The sequence below is a fragment of the Anomalospiza imberbis genome, chromosome 6 (assembly GCF_031753505.1).
Source record: "Anomalospiza imberbis isolate Cuckoo-Finch-1a 21T00152 chromosome 6, ASM3175350v1, whole genome shotgun sequence".
In the NCBI taxonomy this organism is placed as follows: domain Eukaryota; kingdom Metazoa; phylum Chordata; class Aves; order Passeriformes; family Viduidae; genus Anomalospiza; species Anomalospiza imberbis.
The window spans coordinates 56,480,937-56,498,131 of record NC_089686.1 but is presented as its reverse complement, the minus strand read 5'-3'; the positions used below and the strand labels follow the sequence as shown (position 1 = coordinate 56,498,131).

Sequence of the window (17,195 nt, the reverse complement as noted above, 5' to 3'; positions counted from 1 at the left end):
GGGCTGTGGATCTTCCTGGGGGGCGTGAGTCTTGTATGAGGGGCTGTGGATTTGGGTGGGTGGGCTCTGGGGCTGATCTGAGGGTCTGCAGCTTTGACCTGAGCAACTACATCATAATTTGGGGAGCTACGGGCCTGCCTCGGGGCTGTACCACAATTTGGGGGTCTCCGTACCACAATCTGGGGGCTGCAGATCAATCTGGAGGCTGCGGACCTGACCTAGGGGGCCATGGGCCAGTCTGGGGGTCTGTCAGCCAGTGTGGGGGGATCTGAGCTGCCTGGGGGCTTCAGGCTTAGTTCGGGGGCTGCAAGCCTGACCTGAGGGGGTTTGCAGAATTTTGGGCCCATCCAGGGAGAGCTGTGGAACCCCCTCAGGTACCAAGAGCAGGATGGGGCCCAGGACAAGGCTGTCCCTATCCCAGCTGCTCCCCGTCCTCTTTGGGCAGCTCATCCTCCCTGGTGGCCTCAGTTGGGTGCCTGTCATCGTCCTCCTTGTCCCCGTCACCGTCGGAGCCAGTGTCATCCGAGTTGTCCTCCAGGTAGCGGTATCCACGTGTTTTGTGGCGTGGGCGCGGGATGCGGGGCAGCCGGACTTCCACGTTCCGCGCCACCTTCCGCTCCATCCACAGGTATGTCCCCACCGCCACCACCAGCGTCAGCAGCATGATGGACAGCTTGGCCTGCGGGAGTTTTGGGATTGGTGTGGGGGTGAGTCCCCAAAAAGCCTGGAATGTCTCAGAGTGGCAGATATGCCTGGGGCATATCTGGGACTTACCTTCATGGGCAGCCCCGACCACAGGTAGACGGTGAAGATGGCCAGGGCCTGCCACCAGTGGTAGATGGTGAAGATGAAGTCTTGGCGCTCCTTTTTCTTGTACAACATTCCCAGGAGGACTGTGGCAGAGAATGGAATCAGTGTCCCCTTCCTGTGCCATGTCCCCTTGGCGTGGGGGACAATCACAGTGAATGCGTCCCATGAATCCGACTGAGACCACAAACTTGTGGTTCTGGGGGACATGAGAAGAGGGTGTGTGGAAAAACTTGGGACAACCCAGGCTATTTTGGGGATCACCAAGGCGTTTTGGGGTCAGCAGAGGCTGTTTTCAGGACCTTCCCACTACTCACTGCTGATTCCGGTCTTGTTGAGGGCACTGCCTGTGCCCCAGAGTGCGGCAATGCTGTAGAGCAGCGGCGCCTGCGCCAGGTACCGGGGCTCCGGCGCCCAGCAGAAGAGTGTCACCAGGAGTACAGCGTGGATGAAGGCTCCGGCCAGGAGCGGGATGTGCCGGCGCAGGCGCAGCATGCACAGGGCCAGGCTGGAGCACACCGAGGCGGAGAAGCCGTAGGCCATGAGGAGATACGCCAACCTCTCCAGCCCGAGGGCGCACACGCCGTAGTTCTGCAGCGAGCACGGGCTTAGCATCATCTGTCCCTGCTCTGTGACCTCCCACCCCATAACAGATCCTACCAGGGAAAATCCAGTGCAGACAAAGAGCACCTCGAAGCCGCTGTAGATGAACAATGGGAAGAGGTGCCGCAGGCGATAGTCCCGCATGTGCTTGAAGGGCAGCTGGAAAATGTTGCCCCAGCCGATGCTGCGCATGTCGATCTCCTCCATGGGCCGGTACGCCGCGCCGCACAGCACCAGCACCTGCGGAGCGGCGGTGGGTGAGGTCCTGCCATCATCCAGGCCATCCCTGTCCCTTCCCGCCCCAGCGCTCACCACCAGCATGGCGAGGAAGGCGGCGGCCATCAACGCGCTCTCCACGATGATGAGGTTGACGCTGCGGGGAAGGCTCTGCAGCACCGTCTTGTTGAAACCAGGCAGCGTGCCGTGGCTCAGGGTCCCTGCCAGTGGGGCACAGGCCATGGTTAATCCCAACCGGGGGGCTCCCGCCGCTGCCCCACGCCCCACCCCGCAGCCTCACCACAGTGCTTCACTGCAAAGAGCGTGTGGTTGAGTTGGTAGACGTAGTTGTTGAGGAAGAAGACCATGGGCATCTGAGCGCAGACGAAGCTCAACTACAGGATGTAGAGGGGTGCACGCTCAGTGCTGCTGGCGTGGTCCCCCGCCCATCCCAGCCACCCCACCAGGGCTCACGTGGAAGCAGGAATAGAAGACGGTCTGGAAGACAATGATGTAGGCATTGCAGGCATCCCGCGGCGCCCGCTGCTTCTCCTTCTCCTGCTCCTCCTTGTAGTTAACGTACTCGTAGTACTTCTGGGCCATCCTGCGTGGAGCAGTGGGTCAGCCGGCACCCCGTGCACGCCCCACCCACCCCCCGATGCCTACCGCATGATGTAGGTGCCCATGGAGGCCCAGAGGGGCACGATGACCATGCCAATGGCCACTGCGGAGGGCACCAGCGTGTAGTAGCGCTCCCAGTAGTTGCTGGAGACGAAGAGGGCGTAGATGCCGACGGCCAGGAACATGGCCCACTTGGTGCCAAAGAACCTGCCGGAGCAAGGAGCGGAAGAGTGAGTGGACATGCCAGTGAGCCATGACAGCTGGAGCGTGGCGAGGCCGTACCTGATGAGGATGGGTGTGTAGAGCAGCGCCGCCACGGGTGTGACATTGATACCCATCAGCACCTTGCGGTCAATGTCCTCCAACTGGATATTGCTGTACTTCACCTCCCGGTAGGTCTCGTCATAGTGAAGGATCAGCTGCATCTGCAGCAGACCTGGGGGGTCCAGGGGTGGTCACCCCATGCCCTGAACACCCCGAGTTGTTCTGGGGCTCCTTGGGAGGTCCCATACCCAGGTAGACGCTGTAGGTGAGGGTGCCAGCCAGGCTGGCAGCCACCACGTTCTTGATGACACCGAGGCGTTTGCGGCGAAAGTATTTCTGCTCCTCCTCCTCCTCATTGTAGTCAGTGTGAGCACCCACAAAATCATCCAGCTGTGGGTGATTCCAGCCGTCACCCCTTGGGGATGGCCACCACGGGCCTACTTCTCCCCCACGGGTGTCCCCCTGGTCTCACCTGTGTCTCTGTCCCCTCAGTGCCCAGCCTGGCGCTTGGCACTGTCTTGGCCCCATCCTGGCAGCCGTCGACGTCCTTCTCCATTGGTGCTTCTGGAGGGCCCTGGATGGTGTCAGGGTTGGAGGGACGCTGTTGGCACCCAAGTCTTGCACCCATATGTTTTGCATCCCTGTGACCTGCACACACAGACCCTGCACCCTCATGCCCAGCACCCCTAGCCCTTGCACCCCTACATCCAGCACCGTGTACCCATGTACACAGCACCCCCAAGCCCTGAACCTCTGTGCTCTGCACCCCCAGATCATGCACTCGTGGTTTGCACCCCTGTGCTCTACGCCCCTACACCTTCAGATCCTGCACCCCTAAATCCCATGCTCCCTACCCAGCTTTGCACTCCCCAGAACTGCACCTGTGGGCTCAGTACCCCAGCCTGCTCACCCCCGCCCCGTCACACCGACCCCAGCCCCGCTTGCCCGTGCCGGAGCCTCTCGGGGCGGGGCGGGCGCTTTCTTCCTCTTTCGGTTAGCACGGGCGGGACGGAGATGGTTAAAGGGGCCGTTCCCGGACTCCCCCCGCTCCCGGACCCCCAGTCCCTGCCCGCATTCCTCAGTGCCCCCCACCCGCGCCCGTTCTCAGCACCCCGGCCTCTGCAGCACTCATACCCCAACCCGCACAGCACCCTGAGCCCCCCGCACGGCACCCATTGCCCCCCCATCGCACAGCACCCCAGCCCTACCCCCCCTCTCTGCTTCCCTGTGACCCCTCAGCCTCCCCAGCGCTTCCACCAGGCCTCGGGCTGGGTGCTGCCTCCTCGGGGTGCCCCGTGGCACTGGGTGCTGTGCCCTGCTGCTTTCGCTTCCCCTTCCCGGTCCGGGGGGATGTGCCAGAGTGCCAGGGCGAGGGGACACCCCAGTCGGGGGTGTAGGGCACGTGCTTGCCCTGGTGTCACCCCAAAGCTGGGGCCGGGAAGGTGCCTGGGTGCGTGGCACGGCGGGGTGCCCCGGGGCAGGGCGAGGGGACTGCTGGGCAGGGCGGACGGGGTGACATCTCCGGGGCAGGATCTGGCCCAGCCGGTAGTGGGGGATTCTTGAGATGGGAGTCTTGGGAGGGTGCTGGCTTCTGCAGGATAGGGGGATATGTATGGAACAGCCCCAGAAGGGTCATGGCAGGGGCAACACCGATCCTGAGGGTCCCTCACACCCCAGACAATGAGAGCCACCCTGGAGTGTCGGGACAAAGGACCCTTCCTGGGGGCAGGATGAGTGGAGTCTGTTGATCATGGAACCCTTGGGAAACAGGATGAGGAGTGTTGGTGGGATCCCTATGGGTCAGGGTGTCAGGGTAGTCATGGTAGCAGCATGGTGGGTGTCTATCAATCATGGAACCCTTGGGAAGCGTGATGAGGGGTGTCTGTGGGAGCCCCATGGGTCAGGGTGGTCATGGGAGCAGGATGAAGGGTGTCTGTGGGGTCCAAATGGGTCAAGGTTCATGGTAGTGGTGCAGTGGCCATGGGAGTTCCACCATGCAAAGGGGGAGGTCCCATTCCATCCTATCCCATCCCAAACCTTGTCCCCACTGCCAGCCCCACAGAGGCGGGGCCCAATCCTTCCCGCCCCTGGCCATGGGGCCCAGCCCCACAGCATTTAGGGACCCCCAGCCTGAGCCTCTGCAGTGCCTGCCTGGCCTCGCGCTCCTCCAGCTTCCACGCAAGCTCCCAGGTAAGCACTGCGGGGTCCCCAAAACTGGCACTCCCTGCATGGCACCCCTCTGACACCCCCATGCTGGTGGGAGCTGTGGGGCACAGGGGGTGTTCCCTCGAGGAAGGGTGGGTGTCTGGGCATGGAGAGGGAGAGAATGACAGATGGAGGGCTGCAGCTCTGCCCCTCAGGTTTGGGGGTGTCTTGTCCCTGAGGTCCCCATAGGTGACCCTAAATCAGCAGGGCAGCCTGGGCAGGTCAGTGTCCAGAGGATGGCGATTATCCCGGGAATCCCAGGCATCTCCCAGGGCCTCCGGCAGCTGCCCTGGGCTGAGTCACCCCACAGCCAGGACGGCCCCGAGCACCAAGCCGCCCTTCAAAGGTGCCGCGGGTGACTCCTCTTAGGATCAAGCCGGCATCTCCAGCACTTCCATCCTGGCATAACCCACGCAGTGTCTCTCCCCAGGGCCACCACGCTCTCCATGGAGACTGGCAGCTCCTTCCAACAGCTTGGCATGCAGCAGCACCTCGAGCCCCCCAGGCAGCAGCTCCCAGGCTATGGCAAATGCGGCACCACGGGCAGTGATCCTGGCAAAGATCCTGGGAAAGCTGCTGAGTGCAGTGGAGGCAGCGGGATCGGGAAGAGGCCAGTGCCAATGGTCTGCAGCACTCCATGGTGAGAGTGAGGGGCTGGGGGCAGGAGGGAGACAGGGAGGTGGGCAGGGGAAGCTCTGACAGTGGCAGGGCAATGGGGACCCCAGGTTGGTGCTGGGGGAAAAGTCTGAGGTCTGTGAGCCACCACATCACGGCATGGCCCAAGGGAGAAGACAGGATCTGCAGGGAATGGTGCTGTGTTGGGCTACTCCCAGCAGCAAGGGAGACAGGTGTCTGTTGACTCCCTGCCCTCTCCCCAGGGAATCTGGGGTCCAGTTTGATGCTAGAATGGGATAACATAGATCTGGGATGACATGAAGCTCTGGGGAGGTAGAATGGAGCTGAGTCCTCTCTAACACCCTCGTCCCTGCAGTGGGAACCCCTACGCAGGGCTGGTGAGCCACCTGCGGGCATCCTGGCTCTCGGGGAAGACACGGCCCATGGAATACCGTGTGGCACAGCTGGAGGCTCTGGGACGCTTCCTGGATGACAAGAAGCAGGAGATCTTGGAAGCCACTGAATTGGACATGGGCAAGGTAAGAGGGGCTGGGAATTGGGGGGCACTGGCATCACATCTTTGAAGTCCTTCATACTCCGTTGTCTGGGTATTGCATCCTTGTGGGGGTCTGGGCACAGGGGTGTCCCTTCCTTGGGGTCCTGATTCTCCCTTGATGTGCTCCCAGGCTGGTGCCTCTGTAAGTGCTGGATCCCTGCAGATCCAGGGACAGTGGGAGGGACTGTGCTGTTGATTCCATGCCTGGTGCCCTGAAACCAGGCAAAGGCCCCATTGACCTATCAGTGACCAGCTGAGGTGGAAGTGTTTCACACTCTGGTCTGCATCCTGGGGGTCCATGTGACCTCTACAAGGGTGATATCCTGGGGTGCTCCTGGCCAACCCAGCACGCCCGGGATTACTGGCATTGTGCAACATGCTGGCACTGCACATTCCTCCCAGGGCCTCCAAGGGACTGGTTTCACTGGCACAGTGGTATGGGCAGGGCTCTGGATATGGCTCAGGGTATTGTGGCATGCCAGGAGCTCCTGGATGATCTGCTGGTGAAGTGGATAATTGGATAAAATGGATAATTTTAGTGGTCTCAGCTCATCATCTCTGGAAGTGTTCAAGGCCAGGATGGATGGGGTTTGGAGCAACCTGTGCTAGTGGAAGGTGTCTCTGCCCGTGATGGCGCAGAATTGGATGAGCTTCAAGGTCCCTTCCAACCCAAACCATTCCAGGGTTCCAGGAGATAATCCTCACCTCTTTGTTCGGCATCAGTGAAGTGGCCGATGCCCTCAGCGATGTCTTTCCACGTCCTGCTGTCTCCCAAGGCTCCTAATTGCATTGTTTGTTAGAGGCGAGGCCTTCTCCTTCAGCCAGGCCTTGATAGGCATCAGTGCTCTGAGTGTATCCATCATCTTTCCTAATTATGCTTAATTAGATCCGGTTGTCCAGTAATGAGCTTGTTATGCAGCCGGGCCCTCATAGCTAGAGGGACACTTCACCTGCTCTTACGTAGCTGAGGTGGTGTCTCACTTCCAGCGGTGCCAGTTCCTCTCTGGTGCTGATGACTGGTGGCACTTGGATGACCTCAGACTTAATGTCCTATCTCACAACCTTTGTATCCCATCAAAATTCTTAATGAACCATCATCTTCCTTTCATCGTCCTGGTAATGCCATAGTCATCCTAGGTTGAGAACAGCCCCATTGCTTCACTCCATTATTTCATGTGCCTGCTGAGCCCTCACGTCCAAGAGGGTCCTCGCACCTCCTGGCAGCTGCATTTCAGGGACCTGAAGGTCTCTTGGTGGTGGAAGATCCTAGGAATCAGCAACTAGCTTTCCCAACCCCAAAGTGGTGTGGGATGGGAGGAAGACTCCAATCCAGGCGTGGTTTTGGGTTGGAAGAGTGCAAAATATGATGTCACAGCACAGGAGCTTTGCTCCCCCTGCTCTCCATGGTCATGAAGGGGCTCCATGAGCCTGCTGGGCTATTCCTGATGTCTTCACACTTCTCCTGCAACGATGGTATGATCCCAATCTGTGCTCCGCAGCTATGGAGAGGACCCACTTCTCCATCACAAGGGGTTTAATTAAGGTGTGGTTCTTATTACTTCCCTTTAGTCAAGGTCCTAAGACTTTGACTAAACTTAAGACTAAAAGGTGCAGCTTTTGTCCACAGGCAATGGAAGGGAGCTCGGGGCTTTGCTTCCAGCTTGAATATCCAAGTGGTAAGGATGCCTTCCACCAGGACCAGCTCTTCAGAAGCTCTGGTCACATTGCTTGGGTGTTCCCTTGGCTTGGGGCTCTGTTGCCAGTTCACAGTGCTGAGCTCAGGAATTTGTTAAATAACATGAAAATATTAAATTTTGTTTGGTTTTTTTTTTCCTTCTGGCCAAATAACTATTTTCATAAAATTTCTGGGACACTGATATTCCCTGGGAGTTACAGGAGATGATGGAAACTTCTGCTGAAGAGATCCTCCTGCTATTCATGTTTGGAAGAGGGGAGAGATGCCTCCTGGGGTGGTGGTGTTGGCATTGGGTTGATGGGGTCTTTGTTAGGATGAAAGGGTCAATGATGGAGTCAGTGTTGGGGTGGCACTTCCATGATGTCTCTCCCCAGCCATCCTTCGAGGCTTTCTTCAGCGAGATCCTCCTCTGCAAGAATGAGCTCAATGTCACCCTCAACAACCTGTCCCACTGGATGAAGGATGAGTACGTGGACAAGAACCTGGTAAGAAGGAAGCTCTGGGGAAAGGGAAGTGGGGGAGAGGGATTGCTGGTGGGGAAGGCAGTCCTGAGTTCTTGTTCTTCCTCGAAGGTGATGCAGCTGGACTCTGCCTTCATCCGCAAGGACCCTTATGGGGTGGTGCTCATCATAGCACCCTGGAACTACCCCATCCACCTCTTCCTGGTGCCCCTCATTGGGGCCATTGCTGCTGGTAAAACCAAACTCACAGTCCCCTGGCCTAGAAGTGCCAGGATCTACCCAGGGGTCTCATCCCCAGAAGGGGTGGCTGTCACCATGTCACTGTGCTGATGTCCTGTTCATCTTCCCCCAGGGAACTGCGCCATCATCAAGCCCTCAGAGATCTCCAAGAACACAGAGAGACTCATTGCTGAAACACTGAGCTGTTACCTGGACAATGTGAGAATCCATTCTTGTCTTTGTCGTTCCTAGACCATGGTGTTCCTAACCCTGCCTCACACCCACCATCCCCACACATCATCTATGTGCAGAACCTCCTCCTACCATGCTCAGCCAATGTCCCAGCTTCCTGGGATGCTGTTGGTGGGGACAGATGGTGACAAGAGGGGATTTTTTCTGTTTCCTTGTAGGACTGCTTTGCTGTGGTGACCGGCGGTGTGCCGGAGACCACCAGGCTGCTGGAGAACAAGTTTGACTACATCTTCTTCACTGGTACGTCCCATGGGACAGGGCAGAGCCCGGCCTGGATGTGGTGCCAGGATCTGTTGGAGGGATGTGTATCTGAGGTCTGGTGGGACCCAGTGCCACATCCCAGAGCCGTGTGATGGCTGGTGGGATTCCCACCTCAATCCGTGTTTTCCCTGCCCGCAGGCAGCCCCCCGGTGGGGCGGATTGTGATGACAGCCGCTGCCAAGCACCTGACACCGGTGACGCTGGAGCTGGGGGGCAAGAACCCCTGCTACGTGTCCGACACCTGCGATGTGACCAACGTGGCGCGGCGCGTGGCCTGGGGCCGCTTCTTCAACGCGGGGCAGACCTGCATCGCGCCCGACTACCTGCTCTGCACCATAGAGATGCAGGAGAAGCTCATGCCCGCCTTGCGCGAGGCCATCACCGAGTTTTTCGGCCCCAACCCCCGAGAATCCCCGGATTTCGGCCGCATTGTGAATGACAAACAGTTCCAGCGCCTGCGGGCACTGCTGTGCAGCGGGCGTGTGGCCATCGGGGGACAGACGGATGAGGCAGAGCGCTACATTGGTGAGGCCTGGGGGTCACTCACATTTTGGTGAGCACATTGGTGGTTTTCAGGGGATCTGCATACAGAAGGGAGGCTCTAGAGAGAAAAGAGTTTTAGGGGTGCTTAAAAATGGGTCCTGAGGGGAGGTTTAATCTCCGACCTCTGTGCCTGGCTGATGCTGTCGGGTTCCCTCTCTGCAGCTCCCACGGTGCTGGCAGATGTGCTGCCCTCGGACCCTGCCATGCAGGAGGAGATCTTTGGGCCCATCCTGCCCATCGTTGTCATTGCCAACATGGATGAAGCCATTGACTTCATCAACGCGCGGCCGCGGCCATTGGCCCTCTACGCCTTCTCCTGTGACAGCAAGGTGTGTCTGTGGAGCAGAAGAAGTGGGGAGGGAAGTCAGGCACCACCTCCAAGAGCCCCAGGATGTACTCTGAAGGGTCTTTAGAGCCCAAACACTCTGGGAACATCTGATGGGTAAACTGGGTAATGTTTGCCAAGTGCAAGCCCCTCATCTACCTTCTCTTCTCCCTCCCAGATAGTGAACCAGGTCCTGGAGCGGACGAGCAGCGGAGGCTTCTGTGGCAATGACACCCTGATGCACTTGACACTGACCTCGCTGCCCTTTGGAGGCATTGGTAGGTCCAAAATCCCCAGTCCTGGCCATTGGGAACTAGGTGTGATCCATGGCCTGAGCCATGGTGAGGAATGTGAGTTTCTTCCTGCAGCCAGTATGGTTCTGGGCTGGATCCCCTAATGTTCCTCAGGAGCCAGGTTGTACATTCATTCCAACTTTTAGGACAAAATAGTAGGAAGAAAATGCTTATGAAAACCTGGAGAACCTCTTACAGCATCTTGGGGAGCCTCCTTGGGGAAGAAGAAATCTTTGGTCTCCAGGGGCACCAATTTTTTGCTTTCTCAGGTGAAAAGTGAGGCTACTTAGCCCTGGGCTGTGCATGCAGCAAGGTCCAGGGATACATGAATACAGGAATGCTGTTTCCCAGAATTCTTCCCCATGACTTGATCTCTTCCCAAAATATTTCTGGGATAAGTCCCTTCATTTGGTGCTGCCCTTGCTCAGCATCTCTGTCGGGGCTGGCAGCTGAGTCAGGCATAACGAAACACCCAAACAATTAATTCCTCACCTGCCTGTGGCTCAGGGAACAATTTTTTGTACTTCCCATTCCTAACTTATCTTAATTGGGAATGATTCAGACCAACCACCTTCAATTATTAGGTAAAGCCACTTTAGAGCAGATGAAGGGGCTGAAGTCATTGGGGTGAGATGGCACCAAAGCTTCCATGAGAAGTCACTTAACCTCCAGTTAAACCAGCCACAGGAACTAGGAGAGCTGGCATTGCCAATGTGGCTCCAGGTTTTTAGAGTTCTGGGAGGAAGGTTGAACAGCTCCAACTGTGGGGAGATACGGTGGAGCATCATGGAGTGAAATCAAGACTTGCAGAACCCAGCAAAGCTTGTGTAGATAAATGGAGGTGGGTAAAAAGGAGATGCCGGGGCCTCCAAACTGCTGAGCTGCAGCAGGATTTGCTGGACTGAGCATCCATATACCTGGAGGAGGCACTGGAAAAATGGAATTCCTCCACCATGTCTGTGCTGCTCAGACAATCCTGCAGGTGTCTTTTTCCCTCATTTTGATGCTTGGAGAAGGCATCATCAGGAGCAGAGTCCTGTCCTGAGCATGGACCTGTCCTGTGTGTTCCAGGGAACAGTGGCCTGGGAAAATACCATGGGAAGTTCACCTTTGACACCTTCTCTCACCACCGTGGCTGCCTGCACCGGAACATGGGGCTGGAGACGCTCAACACCCCGCGCTACCCGCCCTACACCCAGCAGAAGTTGGGGCTCCTCACGACCACCTTCGAGGTGAAGCGCAGGGGCACCTGCACCCTGCTCTGAGGCTGCCATGCCCTGCTCTGAAGATGCCACGGAGTCAGTGGGAAGGACTGGGACTGTCCTCTCTCCCTCTTCATCACGCTGCCCACTTCCTCACCGTGTCCTTGGCCTCGCTGGAGCATGTCGGACAGCCGGGATGGACATCCCCTCCTGCACCCTTGTGGCCTCTGCTCCAAACCATTTTCCAGGACACAGCTGAAATGACCAAAATCTTTTTCTTACTCCAAGCTTCTCTTTCTGGCGGAGAAGCGCTCCCATCAGTCCCACCTCCCCTTACATGGACTTTTCCTTTGGAATGAACCTCTCTCCCTCTTCGCTGTTGCTCTTTGCTCCGTGTAACTCTGCCTGTAGTAAAGACTTTGCATCAAACTCTCTCCCAGCCTCTCTTTGTGCCTCCCTCCTTTGGTTTGGGGGGTGCAGGGAGGGCTGGGGGGCGTTTCCCATCCCAGGTGGTTTTAGCTGGAATGGAGGTGTGGCAGGGCAGGCAGCCACCCTGTTAGCTGGGAAGAGGGAAGCTGTAGTTGATCACCCCGGTGCAAGCATCCCACACCTCAGCTGTGGCAGCGTGGAGACTGGAACTGTCTTCCCAAAGCTCCCAGAGAGCGAGGCCAAGAGAGCCGCCAAGGGTGACGGTGGGAACGGGAGTGTGGATGGTGATGCCATGAGGTGAGAGTGTGGAGGGACAGAGGGGTGGCAGGAGGGGTCCCGGTGCTCCATCCTCTCCCCGGAGTCGCAGTTGGATGCCGGGCTGGGGCTATGTGGAGCTCTGAAGAACGGGGATGGCGTCCCTCTAACACCCCTGTCCCCACAGCAGAACCCCTTTGCAGGGCTGGTGAGCCACCTGCAGGCATCCCGGCTCTCTGGGAAGGCTTGGCCCATGGAATACATGGCCCAGCTGGAGACTCTGGGATGCTTCCTGGATGACAAGAAGCAGCAGATCCTGGAGGCCACTGCCTCTGACTTGGGCAAGGTGAGAGGGGACAGGAACAGGAGGACTTGGTGGCCAGAGGAGCTGAGGAGCTCCCACAGCCCAGCTGGGGGTGCTTTGTCCTCCTCTCATTGGGTTCTCCAGCCCTGCCTGGCCTCTGCCTCAGGCTTGCAGCCTCTGGATTTCGGAGACTGAGATGAAGCACATCCCAGTCACCATCCTCCAGACTCCATCCTTGCTCTGCCATAGAAAAGGGGGCTATGGGGAGCCCCTTGACATGGATAGCCATTCCCACACCCACCAGCCTAAGTTTCCCTCTTACCTGGGCAAATGAATCCCTGGTTTCTGTCCCTGCTCCCTGCCCTGAACTTCCCACCTGATATCACCCCCTTTCCTCCCACAGGGCTCACCCAGGCTGTGACTCCCCAAGCCCAGATCCCCTGGCTCTGCATCCAGAACCTTAATACCACACAGGCTCACTATCTTCTCTTCTCCAACCTAGTCCCTTTGGACACCCTCCCTATTCTTCCCCTTTGTCTGCACGAATGGGATCTGCATAATTTTTCCTATTTTTAAGCAACCACTGCTTAAAAACATCATGTTGCAGATACAGGGGGTGCTCAATGCCCTTAGGGATTCAAATCCAGCAAGGGATATAGAGGGCTCCAGTCCCCAAATCCTGGGCAAAACACTGTGGAGTGTTGGGATAAGAGCTGCAGACTATGTCATGGTCACATGCTGCATCCTTGGTGTCTGCAGGCACTCTTTGAAGATGAATTATCTGAGATCCTCCTGTGCAAGCAAGAATGAGCTCCACGAGACGCTGAACAACCTGTCCCACTGGATGAAGGACGAGAAGGTGGGCAGGACTCCGGTGAGAGGGAGGAGGAGAGAGAGGATGGGAGGCAGAGCTGGGTGGGATAGTGGTGCAGGGTGTCCCACAGGTGATGGCAGCTGGACTGTGCCTTCATCCGCAAGGACCCCCATGGGGTGGTGCTCATCATAGCACCCTGGAATTAACCCATCCATTTCTTCCTGGTGTCCCTCATCGGGGCCATCACTGCTGGTGAGCCCAAATTTCCAGTCCCCTGGCCTGGAGGATCCCAGCAGTGCCAAGCAGAGGTGAGGGCACTTCGTCCATAGAAGGGCTGGCTGTCACCGTGTCACAGCTCCAAGATCCTGTCTGTCTTCCCCAGAGAACTGTGTCATTGTCAAACCCTCTGAGGTGTCCAAGAAGACAGAAAGACTCGTGGCAGAAGTGCTGCCCAGCTACCTGGACAAGGTGGGACACTGTCCCATCCCTGTGGCATGGCTGGGGCAGAGCTGTGCTCTGTGCCTGCCTCACACACCATCTCCAGTTCCATGTACTGCCCAGTTTCCTTCCTCCATGCCCAGCCAGTGTCCCAGCCTCCCAGGATGCTATGGGTGGGGACAGATGGAGACAAGAGGGGGACTTTCTCATTTCCTTGCAGGACTGCTTTGCTGTGGTGACTGGTGGTGTGCCAGAGACCACCAGGCTGCTGGAGAACAAGTTTGACTACAACTTATTCACTACATCTTATATACGGGTACGTCCCATGGGACAGAGCAGAGCCCTGCCTGGATTCTGTGTGAGGAGGAAGACAGGTTCCCTCCAGACATCCCTGCTAAGAAGGCAGGGATTGGGTTGGAGATGTGTGCCAGGATCTGTTGGAGGATCTGGGATGTGTATCTGAGGTCTGGTGGGACCCAGTGCCACATCCCAGAGCCGTGTGATGGCTGGTGGGATTCCCACCTCAATCCATGTTTTCCCTGCCCGCAGGCAGCCCCCCGGTGGGGCAGATCGTGATGACAGCCGCTGCCAAGCACCTGACACCGGTGACGCTGGAGCTGGGGGGGCAAGAAGCCCTGCTACGTGTCCGACACCTGCGATGTGACCAACGTGGCGCGGCGCGTGGCCTGGGGCCGCTTCTTCAACGCGGGGCAGACCTGCATCGCGCCCGACTACCTGCTCTGCACCATAGAGATGCAGGAGAAGCTGCTCCCGGCCCTGCATAAGGCCATCAATGATTTCTGTGGCCCCAACCCCCGAGAATCCCCGGATTTCGGCCGCATTGTTGGGGACAGGCAGTTCCAGCGGGTGCAGAGACTGCTGTGCAGCGGGCGTGTGGCCATCGGGGGACAGACGGATGAGGCAGAGCGCTACATCGGTGAGGCCTGGGGGTCACTCACATATTCATCCTTGCACGGAGCACATTTCAGGTTTCGAGGAGATTATGACGGGAACTGGGTGCTTGGCCAGGTGGCCTTTTGTACAGGAGGTGTGTCCTGGGGGGATGAGGGATGACCAAGGTGCCATCTCCAACCTCTGTGCCCGGCTGATGCTGTTGGGTTTCCTCTCCGCAGCTCCCACCGTGCTGGCGGATGCGCAGCCCTCGGATCCCATCACGTGGGAGGAGATCTTCGGGCCCATCCTGCCCATCGTCATCATCGCCGACATGGATGAAGCCATTGACTTTATCAACAGCTGGGAGCAGCCCTTGGATGTCTATGCCTTCTCCTCGGATGACAAGGTAGAGCCAAGCCAGGACTACACCTGCCCTGTGCTCCTTGGCAGCTGTATCCAGCCATGTTTGTGCTCCAAGTGTTTCCCTTACAGCACACAGCCCTAGGTAGGGGGTATGGATTGTGTTTGGAAGTAGAGGAATGGGGTGGGAGACCCATGTCCCATCTTCTTTGTGTCACTCCCAGGTGGTGAACCAGGTCCTGGAGCGGACGAGCAGTGGTGGCTCCTGTGGCAGCGACACCCTGATGCATGTGACACTGCCCTCACTGCCCTTTGGAGGCATTGGTAGGTCCAAAATCCCCGATCCTGGCCATTGGGAGCCAGGTGTGATCCCAGCCATGGTGAGGAAGGGTCTCAGGAGGAACTCTCAGCTCCAGAGGGCTCAGTAGTCCATAGCGAAATTCTCCTCCAGAAGCCCTTTGCTTCACCTTGGGCTCTTGGGCTTTGCTGGACATCTATGGAGCACCCTGAGGTACTTTCTCTCCAAATTCCCCATCCCAAGCTCTGTGTTCCCTGGATCCATGGAAGTGTCTTGCTTAAAGCACAGGGAATCAGGGCTTGAAGCAATCTGGTCTAGTGGAAGGTGCTCCTGCCCATGGCAGAGGGGTGGAACTGGATAATCTTTAAGGTCTTTTCCAACCCAAACTATTCTGGCATTCCATGATGGAGACACCTGCTTTTTATGGGATGATGTCCACTACCAGCTGCTGTTTTCCACTTCTGTTTTTCACCTTTTTTCCTCTCTTCTCTCTCAGCTGGCCAGGAGGCATCAGTGACCTCCCTTTATCCTGGGGCTGCTGATGTGCGAGGAACTGAACCCAACGCATCACCCCAACCACGATCAGCATTTTATCAGGAAGACTGGCTCAGGCTGACTCATGGAATTTTATCCCATCTGTTATCAAATGATGTATGGATTTTGTTATTTTTTGCCAGCCTGCCTGCCTTTCCTGTGCTTGTTCCTGGCCAGCCAGCTTCCACCTCCCAGCATTCATCCTTGGTGCTGGGTCCCACCTCGCCAAAGGCACCTTGGTCATGTGCCTCTCCACCCCTGCAGTCTTGCCCCCTTGCAGCAGGGCTGGATCCAGCGTGGATGGGATGTCTTTTGGAGGGTATTCCTGTGGGAGAGAAGCTCATCTGGTGGGAGCATCTTGCTGCTGCCATCACCTCATCAGTGACACCCTTCCAGTTGCGAATTATGTTAATTGAAATGGTAAAATCCACTGACAAGAGAGTTTTTGGGAATTTCTCCACCTTCCAGCCTAATCTTCCCACTCCAAACATCCACTTGGGTGTGCACTAGGTCACCTCCGTGGTCCTCTTTGGGTCACATTCCTGGGAAGCTTTTCCATGGCTTGTAAAGCAGCTGGATGAAGGCATGGTGCTGCTTTTACAGAGCTGGGAGCTTAATTTTGAGTTCTTTGACCCAAAGGATGGCCAGATCCAGCTACCCACCAGGGTCCTGTGCTGTGTATTCCAGGGAACAGCGGCCGGGGAACGCACCACGGGAAGTTCAGCTTTGACACCTTCTCCCTCCCCCGTGGGTGCCTGAAGCGTGGGATGGGCTGGGAGTCCCTCAACGCCCTGTGCCACCCCCCCGTACAGCCAGCAGAAATCTGGGGTCATCCGGGCCACTTCCAAGGTGACATGTAAGAATTACTGTACCCTGCTCTGAGGGTCTCCACATCCCACTTGGAGTCTGCCCACTCAGGACATCTCTTGCTGCTGGTCCCCCACAATTCCCTCCATCCCAGTCCCATATCCCTCTTTTCTGTCTGTTTGGAGCTTTATTACCACTGGTACCACTGGAGCAGAGGGGTCTCCTGTGCCCCTCATTGCGTGAGAAGGTCCACAACTCCCTGATCCCAAATCCTTGAGCTGGGATGATTTTGGTTTCTCCTGCTCTATGATCCCAGTTTCCTTTGCCCCGTGATCTCAGTGTCCTTTGACCTATTCCCAGTTTCTCCTACTCCATGATCCCACGTTTCCTTTGCCCCATGATCTCAGTGTCCTTTGCCCTGTGTTCCCAGTTTCCTTCACCCCACGCTGCTCCATTCTGGGGGCCTGGTTGTGCCGGTGAAGGGATACCCATTCCTGCAGGGCTGTGGGTTGTCCTGGCTGAATCCCACGGGGATTCCCCCGGGTGGGCGGATGGAGAGAACTGGACGAGGGAGCTGAGATAACGACAGTTTAATAGGGAAGGGGAAACAGCCGCGGTGCCCGCCTCCATGGACTGTGCCGGGGCTGAGGGGTCGGTGCCAACGCTGAGCCCGCCAGAGGCGGAGCCGGGCTTTGTAGTGAATCCAAGTGTCTGGGCCGCTTCACCTTCGAGACCTCCCGGAACCTGTGACCCGAGCTGCTCCAGAAACCGGACGGAAAGCTCCGGAGTCTCGGGAAGCCCTGGACGAGCGGGAGGCTCCGCGCCGGCACCGTAACCACGCGTCTCCGCCGTGAACACGCGCTTCCGCTTCCGCCCGCCCTTCGGACACGCCCCACCTCCCGTCCCACCAATCGCCACGCAGC

At 57.6% G+C, this 17,195-nt stretch overlaps 2 protein-coding genes and 1 pseudogene across 7 annotated transcripts; 2 read left to right on the top strand and 1 right to left on the bottom strand.

The window, feature by feature from the left end:
• Window positions 1-412: 412 nt before the first annotated feature.
• UNC93B1 (unc-93 homolog B1, TLR signaling regulator) lies at window positions 413-3,488 on the bottom strand. 4 transcript variants are annotated; one of them, XM_068194572.1, is made up of 11 exons: window positions 3,442-3,488; window positions 2,984-3,085; window positions 2,760-2,901; window positions 2,530-2,683; window positions 2,293-2,454; window positions 2,101-2,230; window positions 1,928-2,021; window positions 1,468-1,847; window positions 1,125-1,398; window positions 775-893; window positions 413-679 (listed from the first exon to the last, which is right to left on the bottom strand). In XM_068194572.1, exons 2-11 carry the CDS (start codon window positions 3,065-3,067, stop codon window positions 413-415), a joined length of 1,806 nt encoding a protein of 601 aa, XP_068050673.1. In that variant the 5' UTR covers window positions 3,068-3,085; window positions 3,442-3,488. The 4 variants fall into 4 exon arrangements, with proteins under 4 accessions (XP_068050673.1, XP_068050672.1, XP_068050671.1 ...); XM_068194571.1 differs by lacking the exon at window positions 3,442-3,488 and having other exon boundaries at window positions 1,468-1,650; window positions 1,723-1,847; window positions 2,984-3,406; XM_068194570.1 differs by lacking the exon at window positions 3,442-3,488 and having other exon boundaries at window positions 1,125-1,650; window positions 1,723-1,847; window positions 2,984-3,409.
• Window positions 2,505-11,573, top strand: LOC137476353 (aldehyde dehydrogenase family 3 member B1-like). Of its 3 annotated transcripts, none has more exons than XM_068194576.1 (12): window positions 2,984-3,114; window positions 3,772-4,701; window positions 5,147-5,356; window positions 5,708-5,870; window positions 7,958-8,068; window positions 8,156-8,276; window positions 8,397-8,482; window positions 8,674-8,755; window positions 8,915-9,301; window positions 9,482-9,648; window positions 9,823-9,922; window positions 11,009-11,573. In XM_068194576.1, exons 3-12 carry the CDS (start codon window positions 5,163-5,165, stop codon window positions 11,200-11,202), a joined length of 1,605 nt encoding a protein of 534 aa, XP_068050677.1. In that variant the 5' UTR covers window positions 2,984-3,114; window positions 3,772-4,701; window positions 5,147-5,162; the 3' UTR covers window positions 11,203-11,573. The 3 variants fall into 3 exon arrangements, with proteins under 3 accessions (XP_068050676.1, XP_068050677.1, XP_068050675.1); XM_068194574.1 differs by having other exon boundaries at window positions 3,772-5,062; XM_068194575.1 differs by lacking the exons at window positions 2,984-3,114; window positions 3,772-4,701 and adding an exon at window positions 2,505-2,639.
• LOC137476368 (aldehyde dehydrogenase family 3 member B1-like) lies at window positions 11,477-17,136 on the top strand (annotated as a pseudogene).
• The last annotated feature ends 59 nt before the right edge of the window (window positions 17,137-17,195 follow it).

Bases quoted from the DNA above. Each gene is read 5' to 3' on its own strand.
- UNC93B1 (XM_068194569.1), bottom strand. From the start codon at position 3,139: ATGGGTGCAAGACTTGGGTGCCAACAGCGTCCCTCCAACCCTGACACC. The intron at 2,022-2,100 runs GTGAGCCCTGGT...TACATCCTGTAG, and splicing joins TCTTCTATTCCTGCTTCCAC to TTGAGCTTCGTCTGCGCTCA. The intron at 1,399-1,467 runs GTAGGATCTGTT...TGCTCGCTGCAG, and splicing joins TCTGCACTGGATTTTCCCTG to AACTACGGCGTGTGCGCCCT.
- LOC137476353 (XM_068194574.1), top strand. From the start codon at position 4,845: ATGGAGGGCTGCAGCTCTGCCCCTCAGGTTTGGGGGTGTCTTGTCCCT. The intron at 5,871-7,957 runs GTAAGAGGGGCT...GTCTCTCCCCAG, and splicing joins CTGAATTGGACATGGGCAAG to CCATCCTTCGAGGCTTTCTT. The intron at 9,302-9,481 runs GTGAGGCCTGGG...CCCTCTCTGCAG, and splicing joins TGAGGCAGAGCGCTACATTG to CTCCCACGGTGCTGGCAGAT.